The sequence below is a fragment of the Mustela lutreola genome, chromosome 13 (genome assembly GCF_030435805.1).
Source record: "Mustela lutreola isolate mMusLut2 chromosome 13, mMusLut2.pri, whole genome shotgun sequence".
Taxonomy (NCBI): domain Eukaryota; kingdom Metazoa; phylum Chordata; class Mammalia; order Carnivora; family Mustelidae; genus Mustela; species Mustela lutreola.
In genome coordinates this window covers 69,123,518-69,136,720 of record NC_081302.1, presented here as the reverse complement: position 1 = coordinate 69,136,720, position 13,203 = coordinate 69,123,518, and the positions used below count along the sequence as shown (strand labels likewise).

The 13,203-nt window shown below is 36.2% G+C and overlaps 1 protein-coding gene across 5 annotated transcripts in view; it reads right to left on the bottom strand.

Moving 5' to 3' along the window:
* The window catches only part of DCLK1 (doublecortin like kinase 1), a 347,358-nt gene that overhangs the window by 64,770 nt on the left and 269,385 nt on the right, over nucleotides 1-13,203 (bottom strand). For 2 of the 5 annotated variants that reach the window (XM_059144246.1, XM_059144248.1), the window contains exon 7: nucleotides 323-407. In XM_059144246.1, coding sequence (XP_059000229.1) covers nucleotides 323-407 — 85 coding nt within the window. Of the gene's footprint in view, nucleotides 1-319; nucleotides 408-6,553; nucleotides 11,490-13,203 lie in introns of those variants that run through there. The other 3 variants (XM_059144247.1, XM_059144245.1, XM_059144249.1) reach the window with 2 other exon arrangements.

The window sequence follows — 13,203 nt, the reverse complement described above, 5'->3', positions numbered from 1 at the left end:
AATTATCTTTAATATACTGAAAATGAACAGAATTTGGGAAAACAAAGGCAGCAATTACTTCCTTTTGTTTTCAAAGTAGGCAATATCTGGCCTTCTTAGAACAGTTAGGGCCTCCGAGAATGTAAAATAATTCCTTCTTCCTGTTCCCACAGAGTAGATATGATCCCTGGGGGAAACCATATACAATCCTATCCCTCTGAGTTGCTTTAGGCTTCTACTTCATAATCCTTGAGAAGTTACAGTTTCCTGAGGTAAATTCAGCCAATTCATCCTCTGCCCCCTGAAACCCTTCTCCTCAGACACCAAGTCCCAAGCTCACCACCTTCTCCAGGTCCATCGTTCTCGTCCATTGAGCTGCAGACTTTGGTGGATGCCAGGGAAGTAGAGGAGCCTCCATGTTGAGAGCTCTGTGAGGGAACAGAAACAAAGGATAAAAACATTCGGTCAGAGCGCCAGTCTGCAGGTGCTATGCCCAGCCCAGAATCTTGGGGTATAACTGCACCCATCACCAGGGAGGATTTGCTCTTAATACTTGAAGGGGGAGGTTCTTAGACTACTCAATTAGATTACTTCTCTTTCCCACCCTATTAACCTTAATAGATAGTTTAACTGTGTCTGGATAATCATTCTAAATATGGATGTTTCTGGACTGTTTAGTCCTTTTTCCTCAAAATCAGCCTCCCTTAGCTCACTCTTCAGGTTCATTAGATTTGAAGCCTCTCACCTCACTTTTCCACAGTCTATCTGCAAATGGGCCTCAAATATGGCGCCACTCTGATCTCATCCAAAATGTTTTCTATTCTTACCATAGGAAAAAAATTCTCTTCACTTTGTTTTACGGAATAGCCTAAAAGAAAAACATGGAGGCTTACCACATTCTTGGAGCAAGGTTAAAGAGTGGGTCTGTTAATTCCACTTTGAGATCAAGACACAAGCGCTAAGCAGGTTATCAATATGTTAAACGTTACAAAACAAGTCTGAGGCAAGGACAGGAACTAAAGTCTAAGCCTGGTGATGCCCTTGCACGTTTTGGTGTATTGTGACCCAAGACCAGTGAGAGCAGACAGGAGAACAACTATATGACAAAGCTCAGAGGATGAAACAATACCAAATATTTAGTACTATGATTAGCTACGGGGCAATACTTAAACAATGAACCTTTCCATCTCTGCTTCTATTCCTTGAGAACACAATTTGCATATTTCAATGCTATTTCTAAACAGTGAACACAGCTTGTCCTAAAAGATCTTCCTTCTGTTTCCCTGGGTTTATCCACTTGGTTGGCCTGATGGGAGCAGGAGGCGGTGAGGGGGCAGCATTGGCTCATGGTGCTGGCTGTCTGTGGAGCAGAGAGAAGGGAAAGAGCATCTGTAGTTGAATTAATAATGAAGAGGTGGCGAGAAGCAAAGTTGACCTATTTGTTCTCTGCTTACCTGTTTCCCTTCAACCTCCTCCCCATTCCATCCAGCCTTAACTGTACACAAAGTAGGAAGAGAAAATTTTAGATAATTTCTTTACCCCCAACAGTATCTTGCATAGAAAAAAAAGCAAAGATTCTTAGTTGTCACCAAAAAGATGAGTATCACTGGGTAAATATTACTTAAATCATTGCAGGCCATCTAAGTCCACTGCCTGCTTTCCTGGGTGTGGCAAAGACACACACGTTTCATTGGCTGAGTTCATCAAAGCTGACTGTTGACGTTGGGGTGAAAGGTACATTCACAGCAGGGTTGCATCTGCTTCCTTACAGGACATTCTACAAGTTTTGGGGTTACTCTAGGCTACCCCTGAAGCCCACGTAGTTTGTGTGCTGTGTCCTTTCTGTTCCCGTATGGTAAGAGTCTGCCACCAATCAGTGGCAACTTGAGCGGTGATTTTTCAATCTTTCTCATCCAGCCTCCTTTTGTGATGAGCAGCACACATTTTTCCTCTCTCGGGCTAGAAAGAGGGATTCGCATTGGGACCCTGAAACAGTTTTCTCTGGAAGTGACCCTAACTATGTGGTTATAACCAACTCTGTCGAAGGTACTGGAAATGTATGAGCTTCTAAGTCATGCTTTGCTGACTTTCACGGATGTCTGTTTGTGAACAACTTGTTTTTTGTAATACTGGAATACAAGGCTTAGAGAAGGCAGATTTATAATGTCGATGTCTGGAGAAAATAAACATTAACATTACCACATTTGAGGGAAAGGTGTGTGTTTTCAGAAAGTGAGATCTTTTATCCCCTGTGTGATTGCTTTTGCTGTAGACGTAATGTTGTTCCAAGCAGAAAAGCAGTAAGTAAATGTCTAAAACGTAGACCTTCTCTTCTGGGCTTTCTGATCCTTGAATTTCTTCCAGCAGCATAGCAAGTGGTGTTTAATAATGAAGACACATTGTGGTTTGGGGTGGCAGGTGCTATCTTGTCATATGGTGTTTTAAATTTTAGTATACAAAGACACATTCTTTCATCAAGCACTCGAATTAATAGACCAGTAGCATGTTTCCTAGCAAAGATGTCCACATTCATGCACTCAATTCCAAAAGCTGGTTCTTTTAATAAGAACATCAGATACTCAAAACAGAACTCTGACCCAAAGTATGTGAAAACATCTTTTAAACTGTAATGTTCAATCAACTGACTGGATATTATTCACTAAAATGCCTTATCAACTAACAAATTGCATTTTCAACAGTGCCACCAGACGTCTGATGCCCTGAATGCTTGCCACAATGCCAGCTGTGTTTTCTCTGCCTTATGGATAAAAACCCCTCAAGGTTTTTAGACTCCGGTTTAAAAAAAAAAAAAAAAAAGGTAGAATTAACACAAATTTGCTTACATTTAGAATTGCTTATTTTCAACTTTAGTTTTGAAAATGTAGCCCCCAAGTAATTTCAAATTTCATGCTGAGGGTAACAGACCATTTTAAGAGAAAAATTTATATCCTTACAAATAGAGAACACAGAGTGAAAAGTTGTCATTTTATTATGCTCAAATAGAGTGAAAATAAATGTATTAGATTCCTAATGGTGTTATCTTTTTCTTTTTCCCAAAGAGGTAAGATAGTTAGCATTATACACTTTCCAAGACAATAATTATTCATGTATTCAAAGAATTTCAGGGATTGGAGTAGACCTTAAATATTTCCTATTCCAGCTTACTTCCATCCAGAGGCCAAATTCCCACTACAAAAATCCCAGCCATTTAGTCAAATGGCCTCAGTTCTACCACTTCCACTACTGAACACATTATTTCTTGAAGCGACCCCTTAACTATTCATATGAGACTAAAAAAGTTCTTCCTTATGCTGAAATGATGTTCTTCTACATTTTTGATTTACTGGTCTTAGCTCTCACCACTGGGGCTACCCAATGCAGGTCTCATCCATTTTTCCTATGACAGTGCTTTAGGAATTTGGAAATAGTTACTGGACCCCTTCAGTATCTTCTCTTTTTCAACTTGGATATGCCCCGTTTTTTTTTTGTTTGTTTGTTTTTGTTTTTTTTTTGGATTGTTCATCGTACAACAGGGCTCCATGACCCTTTTACCATCCTGGGGATACACTGCAGTTCCCAATCTCTTGTTAATGCTAGGGCTGAAAAGAAATGTAATATTCTAGGCATGCCCTGACTGGCACAGAACAGATAGAGCCTTCCCCTTGTGAATGGAATATTAATGTACTTTTAAGATCACACTGGCCTAGTGATAGATAGATAGCTCCATAACTTTTTAGCCTAACACTGAGCTCACAGTTATGTCAGGTCTCCCTAGTCTGCATTTGGGAGTTTGGTGTTTTTTATTTATTCACGTTAAATGTCCTATTTATTACATTGATATCCTTGCAGACTGTTATTTTGTCGATTCTGATTTTGTCACCTAATGTTTTTGTCCTCTCTCCCAGTTCAAGTGATTCAGTAATCAGTATGGCTCTTTGTGTATGCTAGTTACTAATCCTAAATATACTAATTTAGACAGTGCTGGAGCACTCTGATTACTGCACATAAATCTGATTGAAGGATTTTGAAAATAGTAAAGGGAAAAACGTGTAAATCCTTGCTCTTTAAAATTAACCCAAAGAGATTAATCAGTCTTTATCAATGACAAACAGAAGCTAAAAAGCCGACTTGCATTTTTTGCATGTTTACAAGTGAAATCAGTTTGCTTCTTTGTTTTTTCTAAACAGATACACCATTTTATAGTATATATAATGGCAAGATTTTGTGTTTGCTTCAGTTTGCTAATTCTAAGGCATCTGGGAGTGTATAGTACAGAACACACAGTTATTTTAGAATTTAATACAATTAGGTGCTCTAAGAGACATTGTGACATTTGAAATGTTATCACCTCCAAGCAGATTAAATGGGAACCAGCTGGGCAGGTTGCTGGCACCTGGATGGTTTTATGACACACCTTCATAAAAGTACTGTCCTAAGTAAGAACACATCCTAAGTGTAGCTATTTAGCTTGGGATCATATAACAGATGGAGAACATATCACACTTTTTGAAGGAAGTGAGAAAGCTGACATAACAGCTCTAACCACATTTTACCAAGATGTATCTGATGACTATGTACTTAAAACCAGTTCATTTTAAATATAATGGTACTAGTTACCCCTGCCATTTGTATTAATGGTGTCACTCAGGTGAGGACTACACTGAATCAAGTTTTCAAAAATACACAATTAATCCCACTGATCTACTCGAGGTAGAAAAACCTCATCAGATAAGTTTAGCTTTAGCTTTGACTGGTTAATTGTATTACTTCCCCTTCAGATTCTGTCTTGGCACAATTATTACTTTGTTAATATTGATTTGGAAAAGTGCTAAAAAAAAAAAAAAGAAAATCAAGTGGATTAACTTTAGAAAGGAAACACAACCAGTAAATATTCAACAAACTCAAACTACTGTCTTGGTGACCTTGACTTGAGGTCTACAGACCTCTAAAGATGACCTCCACTAAAAAAAAAAAAAAAAATTAAATCATACTTTAGAAATTGAAAGTTTGAAACCTGAGGATTCCATGTGTATCTAGAAAAAAACACACATTCATTTGCTTTCCGAGTGTGTAAAGAACAATAATAAATTGGTGACATCAATATGTAATAACCAATAAAGTTCTATTATGTAAAACAAGGCAAAGGGAATTCTTTTTTCCAAATTCTTATCTGCATTCATCATAGCATGCTTAGTCCAAATACAGTTTATGGGATGGGCAATCATGTGCCTAACAAGAATCAATATTGAAAAATGTAAAATAGTATCATAGAGATTTGGTCAACGTTTTTTAAAGGGCTGCAGAACAGTTATTCATGAAACTGGTTTACTCAGAAGAAGGAAAAATGAAAATGGGAATATTGGCATTAAATCGATGTTAGTGAAGCCACCCATGGGAGCCAAGACTTCAAAAATAAATGTATTTAGTTACAACTTTGTTTTATCAGGCAGCCCTCTTGCCTCTTGTCTCTATATTCACTTAAGCCAAGATCTATACATTCAAAATCTGAACCATTTGTCTTGAGAAGACTGCTGTGTTGGGGGTGGAAGGGATGGACACAATGTCTCCCCTTACGAGTTACTCTTCATGAAATCATGGTTTGGAAGGGGACCAGAAAGTCATCTAGTTTACCAATTCTCTATAAAATAATTCTCCTTAGATTTACTCCTCAAATGAGATTCCTAGTCTGTGACGAAGGGAGTTCACTACTCTCCTAGGTACCTGCTACAGTCTATTTTAAACTCTATGATATTAAGAAAGCATAAATATAATTTGGAATGTTATACATTTGTAAATACTCCTTCCAGTTGTACCATTATTGCTTTGGGCATTGTTTACATTTAGGTTATGGAAATAATAAAGTGAACTAAAGCAAACTAAAACTTTAAAGTTAAAATAACCCTACCCAAAATGTTAGATTTAAAACTAGAATTCTGGACTTCTATAATAATTTTAATGTAAAATATTTTTCTAACTAAGTCAGGAGAATTTTCTGTATTCCCTATACTACATTCTGAATGGAATAAAGTATGGCTTTTTGTTCTGGTTTGAAGTTGGGTGATCAAGTATTTTATTATCATCACTATTTTATTACATATTATTTTATATGTTTATTTATTCAGTGGTTTTAAAATAGCTTGTATAGATATCCACGTATATGTATCTACATGATCATTCCCGTCATCTTCCATGAGATGACCTTGAGAAAGATGCCTTCAAACCCAGGAGACAGCTAAATGCATGACAATTTCTTTTTTTCAATCAGTTGACCATTTGTCTGACAAACTCACCCTTAAGACAACCCTGAGAGGAATGCGTATTAATGATTTTAATATAAGCAGCTGAAACAGAAAACTTCATCAGATAGTCTTATTTTGTTGTATTGCCAGTATTTTGTACTTTAGATGGCCTGGGATGCCATTGTGCAGTACCAGGCCATGATGCTCATCACATCACAAGAAGGCCATAACCATTATTATGAAAGTAACCAAAAGTAACCGTTACCCTTCATAGTCATTTCAATGTCAATGTCTACTTACAAGTTTTCTGAAAGAAACTCACTGAACAACATAGGTGGTTTTTCCTGTTTATTACATAGTTATTCTAAGGTGTTAAGTGTCACAAAGTTAACTTTGATGGGAATAACATGGTCCATCAGGAAATACAAGCTATAACATTTTACAATGAAACCACAACACAAAGGGATGGAACTTTCAAAACTGGGTAGTTCAAGGAAACATCTCATCATTTAGCTCTATAAAACTATGCGGATGGCCTCAAATGGTGGATTTTTAAAATATAGTGCCGTTTAAAACATTTTAACACCAAATGCTCTTTTTAAGAGAATATACATCCAAACAACTCAAACTGTATGCAGAAAGTATGTCAACTTCTTTGTAAAAATTTCACCCAAATTTACATTCATAATGTATTTTGAAGTGAAAAGTCCTTAGAACAAATAACTCAATTCCTTGCTTGTTGATGAATATAAACTAAGAAGTACACATTGCAAGAAAAAAGTCTTTGCCTGTGACCTTTCAGATGCCTACTGTCCTAGCTTCAAAACGTTTTTGGTGGCCATATATAATACAAACACCCATGTATTACATGCACCATTTATACTATCTTGGAATTTATCTATCATCCTTACTAAAATGAACCACATTTTGAAGATACTATATATCATGCACTCTTGGAAATTACAGCTAGGGCATCAGATTTCCTATCTTTTCCACATGCGTTACAGGCACAAAATTACAAATATTTTTCAGCTGACAGTATAACAAACCGCATCAGGCAATTGGCATATTGAATCCAATATATCTCTAATTTTTACACTACACTCTTGCGGATATCTCAAACAAATGCAGTTCTCACTCACATGCATGATTCAAGATGCTAGCAAGGCTAAGGCAAATAGGTATAAATGGGCAAATGTTTGCAGAGAGTGAATTCATTCAATTAACATTTTTAAGTGTGTATATATTTATATAGATATATACACACATATAGCAAGTATAGGAAGGTTACTACTGAAAATATTCAACAGAATAGTGTTTTGAGAAAACATAAAAAATTGCCTTATAGGTTATCTGGCCTTGTTACCAACTTACTTCAAATGAAGCATAGTTTGGATTCTTTTATATTTATGTTTCAATACAACACTCAGCTACTCACGAGTCTATAAATCAAGATTTCATGTTTTAGTGAATATTGATTGACAATCAATACATGTCATCAATACATAAATGTTAGAGAAAACATCAGTGATAGGATTCACCCATTTTGAAAACTGAATGTCAAGACATAACAATACAAACATCAATGTGTGATTGTATTTCATAATTAACACAATATTGGATTTGTTTGGATTTCACATTTTTTGTGTATCTAGATTCCAATTTTTTTGTTTGTTAAATAAATCAGTACGTCTATTTGGAACCATTTTGCCTTATTAGTTTAGCATACTAATTTAGCATACCGCTTTTGAACTTAAAAACGCCCCAACTAATACATCACATTTAACAACTTATGACATGAAGGTTTTACATACAATTCCACAAGAGCCAGTAACTCATCAGGCTGTGTCACAAACACCATATTTTACTATTTATGGTCTATGAACATACACAGATATATAAGCACACCCATATACACACTGAGCCCTCAAAATTTACACAGACACCCACATGCCTGTATAGATATATGGCCACGTATGAAAAATTTAGCAGTCCAATAGCTCAAATATATGGGATTATTTTTCAAGAATATCACTCTCTATTTTCATTAAGAAATATGCTTTCAGGCTTCATTGTTTTTAAATGGAGAACAAAAAACCAAAAACAAAAAGCGAGCCCAATCATGTGTGGATTTGCAGTGGATGCAAGGAAATACCCCTGCTGGTTAACAATAGGGAAGACATAACATACACAAATAGTTTTAGAAGGCCTTATTTGATTTTTTAATATTTAGATAAGCCCATATAAGAACACAGGGATGTGTACAGATGGGTGGACCTGAAACGTCTTAAACGCCTATGACTTGGCATAGAAACATTATTGTGGATATCCCCCCCACCCCGCCGCGGCCCCGACTTGACTGATGAAGCAAGACAAAGAAGAAATAAACCACGCAGCTTTTAGAACCAATCTTCACACTTCATATATTATTGGTTTGCATTTCTAAAATGCTGAAAGCAGGGAAATACTTATCCTATCTTTTTCTACGATGTCTAAGGAAAAAAAAGGTGAGTGCAAATGAAGAGGTATCAAACTTTTAACTAGAGCACACTGACTTCCTAGCACATTTAAGGTTTACCGTAAGGACAAAAATGCATGACTTTTGCTGGAGCTCTCTCCAGTTCGGTAGAACAATTTTAAAGTTCAATGCCTTAATTTTTGAAAAAGAATTCTGTACATAAGGAAATCTTAAGTGCCTATAAATCATCAATTTGATTCCACAAATGAACTGAAAACTTCTGGTTTGTTGCTAAGAGTTGTGTGTGTGTGTGTGTGTGTGTGTGTGTGTGTGTGTTTTAAAACTTCTGCTTTAGTATAATGGAATTACGCTCTGCATAGAAAGAGATCTTAAAGTCTATAAATGGTGTGTTGTTTCCATCTCCGAGGGACTTCAGTTTCAAAAAGTAAATGATATATATTGCCTCTGAACAGTCCTTTAATAAAAGTCATATGTTCAAGAGATTGAACTCTGTGGAACAGCATTTCCTTTGGAACTGCTTGAATGGAAAGCTGGCCATATCTATCGGCAATTAGCACAAGTACAGTTTCTTTCTGCCATGTCTAAACAAAGCCGTGGGCTTCATATCAGTTGGCAATATCTGCCGCTTATCCAGAACAAATAGCCCTTATTGGACCTTTCTAAGCAGTACTTGTCCCTAAGATTGACAGTACAGGGAAGTTAAAATTTTTGGAATTTATTTTTGTTCTGGACCATCTGACCCTGCCAGATTTAAGTTAACCGTTCTACTGCCTTCTTTGCATTTTTGACAGTTCAGTCAAATACATACTAATCTTTTATGGACTCAACTGTATTAAGTAATGCATTTTACAAAGACATAACTAGAACAGACACCAGCATAGGCAACTCCACAGATGTTTACTGTTTCAGCTAAAACAAAGCAGCCTTTTGATCTCAGCAGGAGTCTCTGTTCATTTCTATTGGAAACAGTTTTAAAACCTGAAGTCTGGAACAGGTATTATTATGAACTGTTCTTTCAAGATGGAATGATTCAGTCTGTGGTTGGAATAACCTGCCAGGGAACTGTCTTTCTCTCCGACAGACAGGATAATGAGGCACTAATTATTATAAGGCTAAGTTTTCAGATGCTGCTAGATTGCCTGGACTCTTTTTTTTTTTTTTTTTTTTTTTTTGGTTGAAATGTTTTATTCAGTTGGAAAGTGAGATGGTAACATATGTAACTATAAACCAGATGGTAAAATTTGATAGTTGAGCAATTGATCAAGGAGATAAATTGATACCATTTAAAACAGTATATGACAACTGAATTTCTTTCCATCTTGAATCAAACAGTTTATTTTTAAATTCAGTTTTCAGGTAAAATTTGAAAAAAAAACCCAAAAAACTCAAGGAAAGGCCTCCAAATGGCATCATACATTTTAAATTTATCACCTACTGAGATATGTCAAGCCCGTAGAATATCAAAACCATGCTTCACAAGTCTTAAATTGTTAGTGTTTGAACTAGTAAAACTAAATGATCACTAGGGTATGGCTTACATACAATAGACCATACACATTAAATTAATTTTTAACATTCAGATTTTAAAATAATTATTTTATGTTTAAGCAAAGCTGACTATGATTTTTAAAACAGAGGACCAGAAGAGCAGAATTAGTAGGTTAATGTTAAACAGTGGGTTATAATCATAGACTTACTTGGTTTAACACAAAGGGAGTTTTGCATACGAAAATTTCCAAAACATCAGGACTTCTCTAAATGGAGATTTGGATATTGAAGGCCTGATTTCTATAGCACCATTTAAGAGAATTTTGCTTTTAAATTGATTCTTCTTAGAAAAAATCCAGACAAAAAGCCTGGTGTTTAAAAAAATTTTTTTTTCTAGTTTCAGCCATTTCACATTTGAAAAATTACATATGTGGTTGTAATTCATAGCAATGGCACTGAACAAGTTCTTCATGTTGGTATATTGTTTAATCTATATTTATGCTGCTTCCAATAAAAAGATAAGTTTAAGAAAATTTGCTTGGCAAAAAAAAAAACAAGGAAAGTTCCTAACACCTAATGTTAGAGTCTTCATGAGATATGTCCTTAACATGAGTATTTCTCCTCAGCTATATCAGCTCACAAAATGTTAGGTAGCTTTGTCTACTGTCCAGGAAGAAAAAAAAATCGACTTGAGTATTTTTAATTATTTTGCCATAGAAGTAGCTTTAAAAAATCAGCAATCCAAATTTTCAAAAGAAAATAGCTTTAAGGAAAAAAATGTCTGTTGGTGCCATTTTAATTTGCCTGACCAAAAGTACAGGAAAATTGTATCTATATGTCTACTTATGATTAAATGAAAACCCTATCTGCAGAAATTATGAACTTATATTATATCATTAGCTTGTTCTTGTACTCAATATTGGGTCCATATATGAAATTCATCAAAAGCCAGGCCTTGCAAAAAAAAAAAACAAAACAAAAAAAACAAAGCAAAAACAAACCAAACAAAAAAACCTAAACAACTGAGCTCCCCCAATCAAATCAATGTAGGAAATACACATATAAAAAAATCTCCAAGGATTAACATCATGACTATAAAATGTGTGTGTATTTACTTTTCTATGATTTGAGTTCATAATTTCAAGGTATGCAAAACTCTTTTGTGTATTTTGCTGTTAGACTTTTCTTAGAAAATGTGAAACACCTTCACCCAATCACAAACCATATACATTGCTCCATTGTCTCTTTTACACTGAGTCTCCTACTGAATCCAAATCATCCGAAGAGAGGGGGCGATACAGGTCCTGTAAGATGAAGGGCGGTATAGATTTGTTTACTTGGCTTTTTTGGGTGCCCTGGGGTTCTCTTAGGAGTGGAGCTACAATGAATGAGCAACCTTGGTTTCTAATGTCATCAGACCTTTTAGAATCTCCAAATCTGGGTCAGAGGAAAGGTAATGACTGAGAAACCATTTAAACAGATATAAATGGTGCTTATTTTGCCTTATTGGCTTGAACTGCTTCTGAGCTATAGCCTTCTGTGTCCTGCTGAGTTTTATAACCCCTGATGGCTATCCAAGCCAACTCCACTACTACGTGTCTAGGCCAATTCTTCCTTGAACATTTTCTTCCCATTGTAGGAGGGGAAGAGGAGTCTGCTTACCTCACAAAATAATGTCAGGAACCCCAGAAGGCATTCAGCAAATTCTGGTCACAGAGCAGTAACCCAAGTGTTCATCTGCCTTGTGCGTTAACGTTATCCCAGTAAAAACTGCCTCTCCAAAATTTTGTATTTGGAAGACAGAAAAAAATGCAAGCTTGACCTCGCCTTCCCTTCTCAATGTTCTTCCGGTTCTCCAACCACTTACCAATCACCTCCCTTTTTCCTCCCTCCACCCCTTTCTGCTGGGAGATCTCTCAGTTGGTAGCCAGGCAACCAGCTCAGATCTGCAGACGGTCTAGAATCCTGGCTTCTTTTCTATTTTGTACCACCTACTCCTCACATCATCTGACTGATCAGATAATGTACACAAGTGAGCCATGTGGGAGTATAATGGGGAGCTTCATTCAACCTACACACCACACCACATTTCTTCCTGATGTATTAAGAAATAAGACCCCAGAAAATTCATGGAGGGAAAAGATCCTCTAAGATCTGCTTCTGTGACCAGTTAAATGCTTCTGGACAGCAATTTAAATAACAGTGTTTTAGAAAAATAGGGAGGTTCTTTGGTACATTGCCACCAATGCTTTTATGAAGAAAAATATCTGGCCTGCAGACTCTCATTGTATATGACTACTCTAAAATCCCCAAAGCTGTAACATAAAAATACTATTTTGAAGGAAAAAAAAAGCTGATTAAGTCATCATAATTAACATAGATAAAATAGTTTCTTCTTAATTGTGAAGAAAGTGATCAAGTGTCTTGATAGTCCTTTAAAAATTAAAAAATACATTTTTAATTTTTAAAGCGAAGTAGGCAGTGTAAGACTGTGTGTGAGTGTGTGTGTGTGTGTGTGTCTGTCTGTCTGTCTGTGTGTGTTGGGAGGTGCACAGCCAACTCATTTTCCTGGCCATGTTGCTAGGCAACACAGAAGAAAAAATAGAACTAGCTACTGTTTTCCAATTTGCAATAAAAAGAGTTAATTTATTCTTTGAAGTCTCTTCTTTTAGCACTTGCCATCTTTCACTTATTTCAGTATTTCCTGCATAGGAGTATAGCCAACCATTTGAGAAGAACATTAACCAAATTTGAAACAGGATCAGTTTTTAGGGATATTCTAGGCCCATTTTAACTGGGCGGGGTTATTTGATGTAGTTGCCTCCACACCAAGATGAAAGCTTCTCTTGCTAAAGCAGCTGGGAATGTCTCTGCGCACTGACATGGTACATGGTTGGAGGATGTTCATTTATGGCCTAAATTGAAAAGCCTGGAAACTGAACCACCTCTGACTTATCCAATGCTCTGCTTACAACATGTGCTCAATAAATGTTTTCAGATGGCGATCAACCCTTTGTC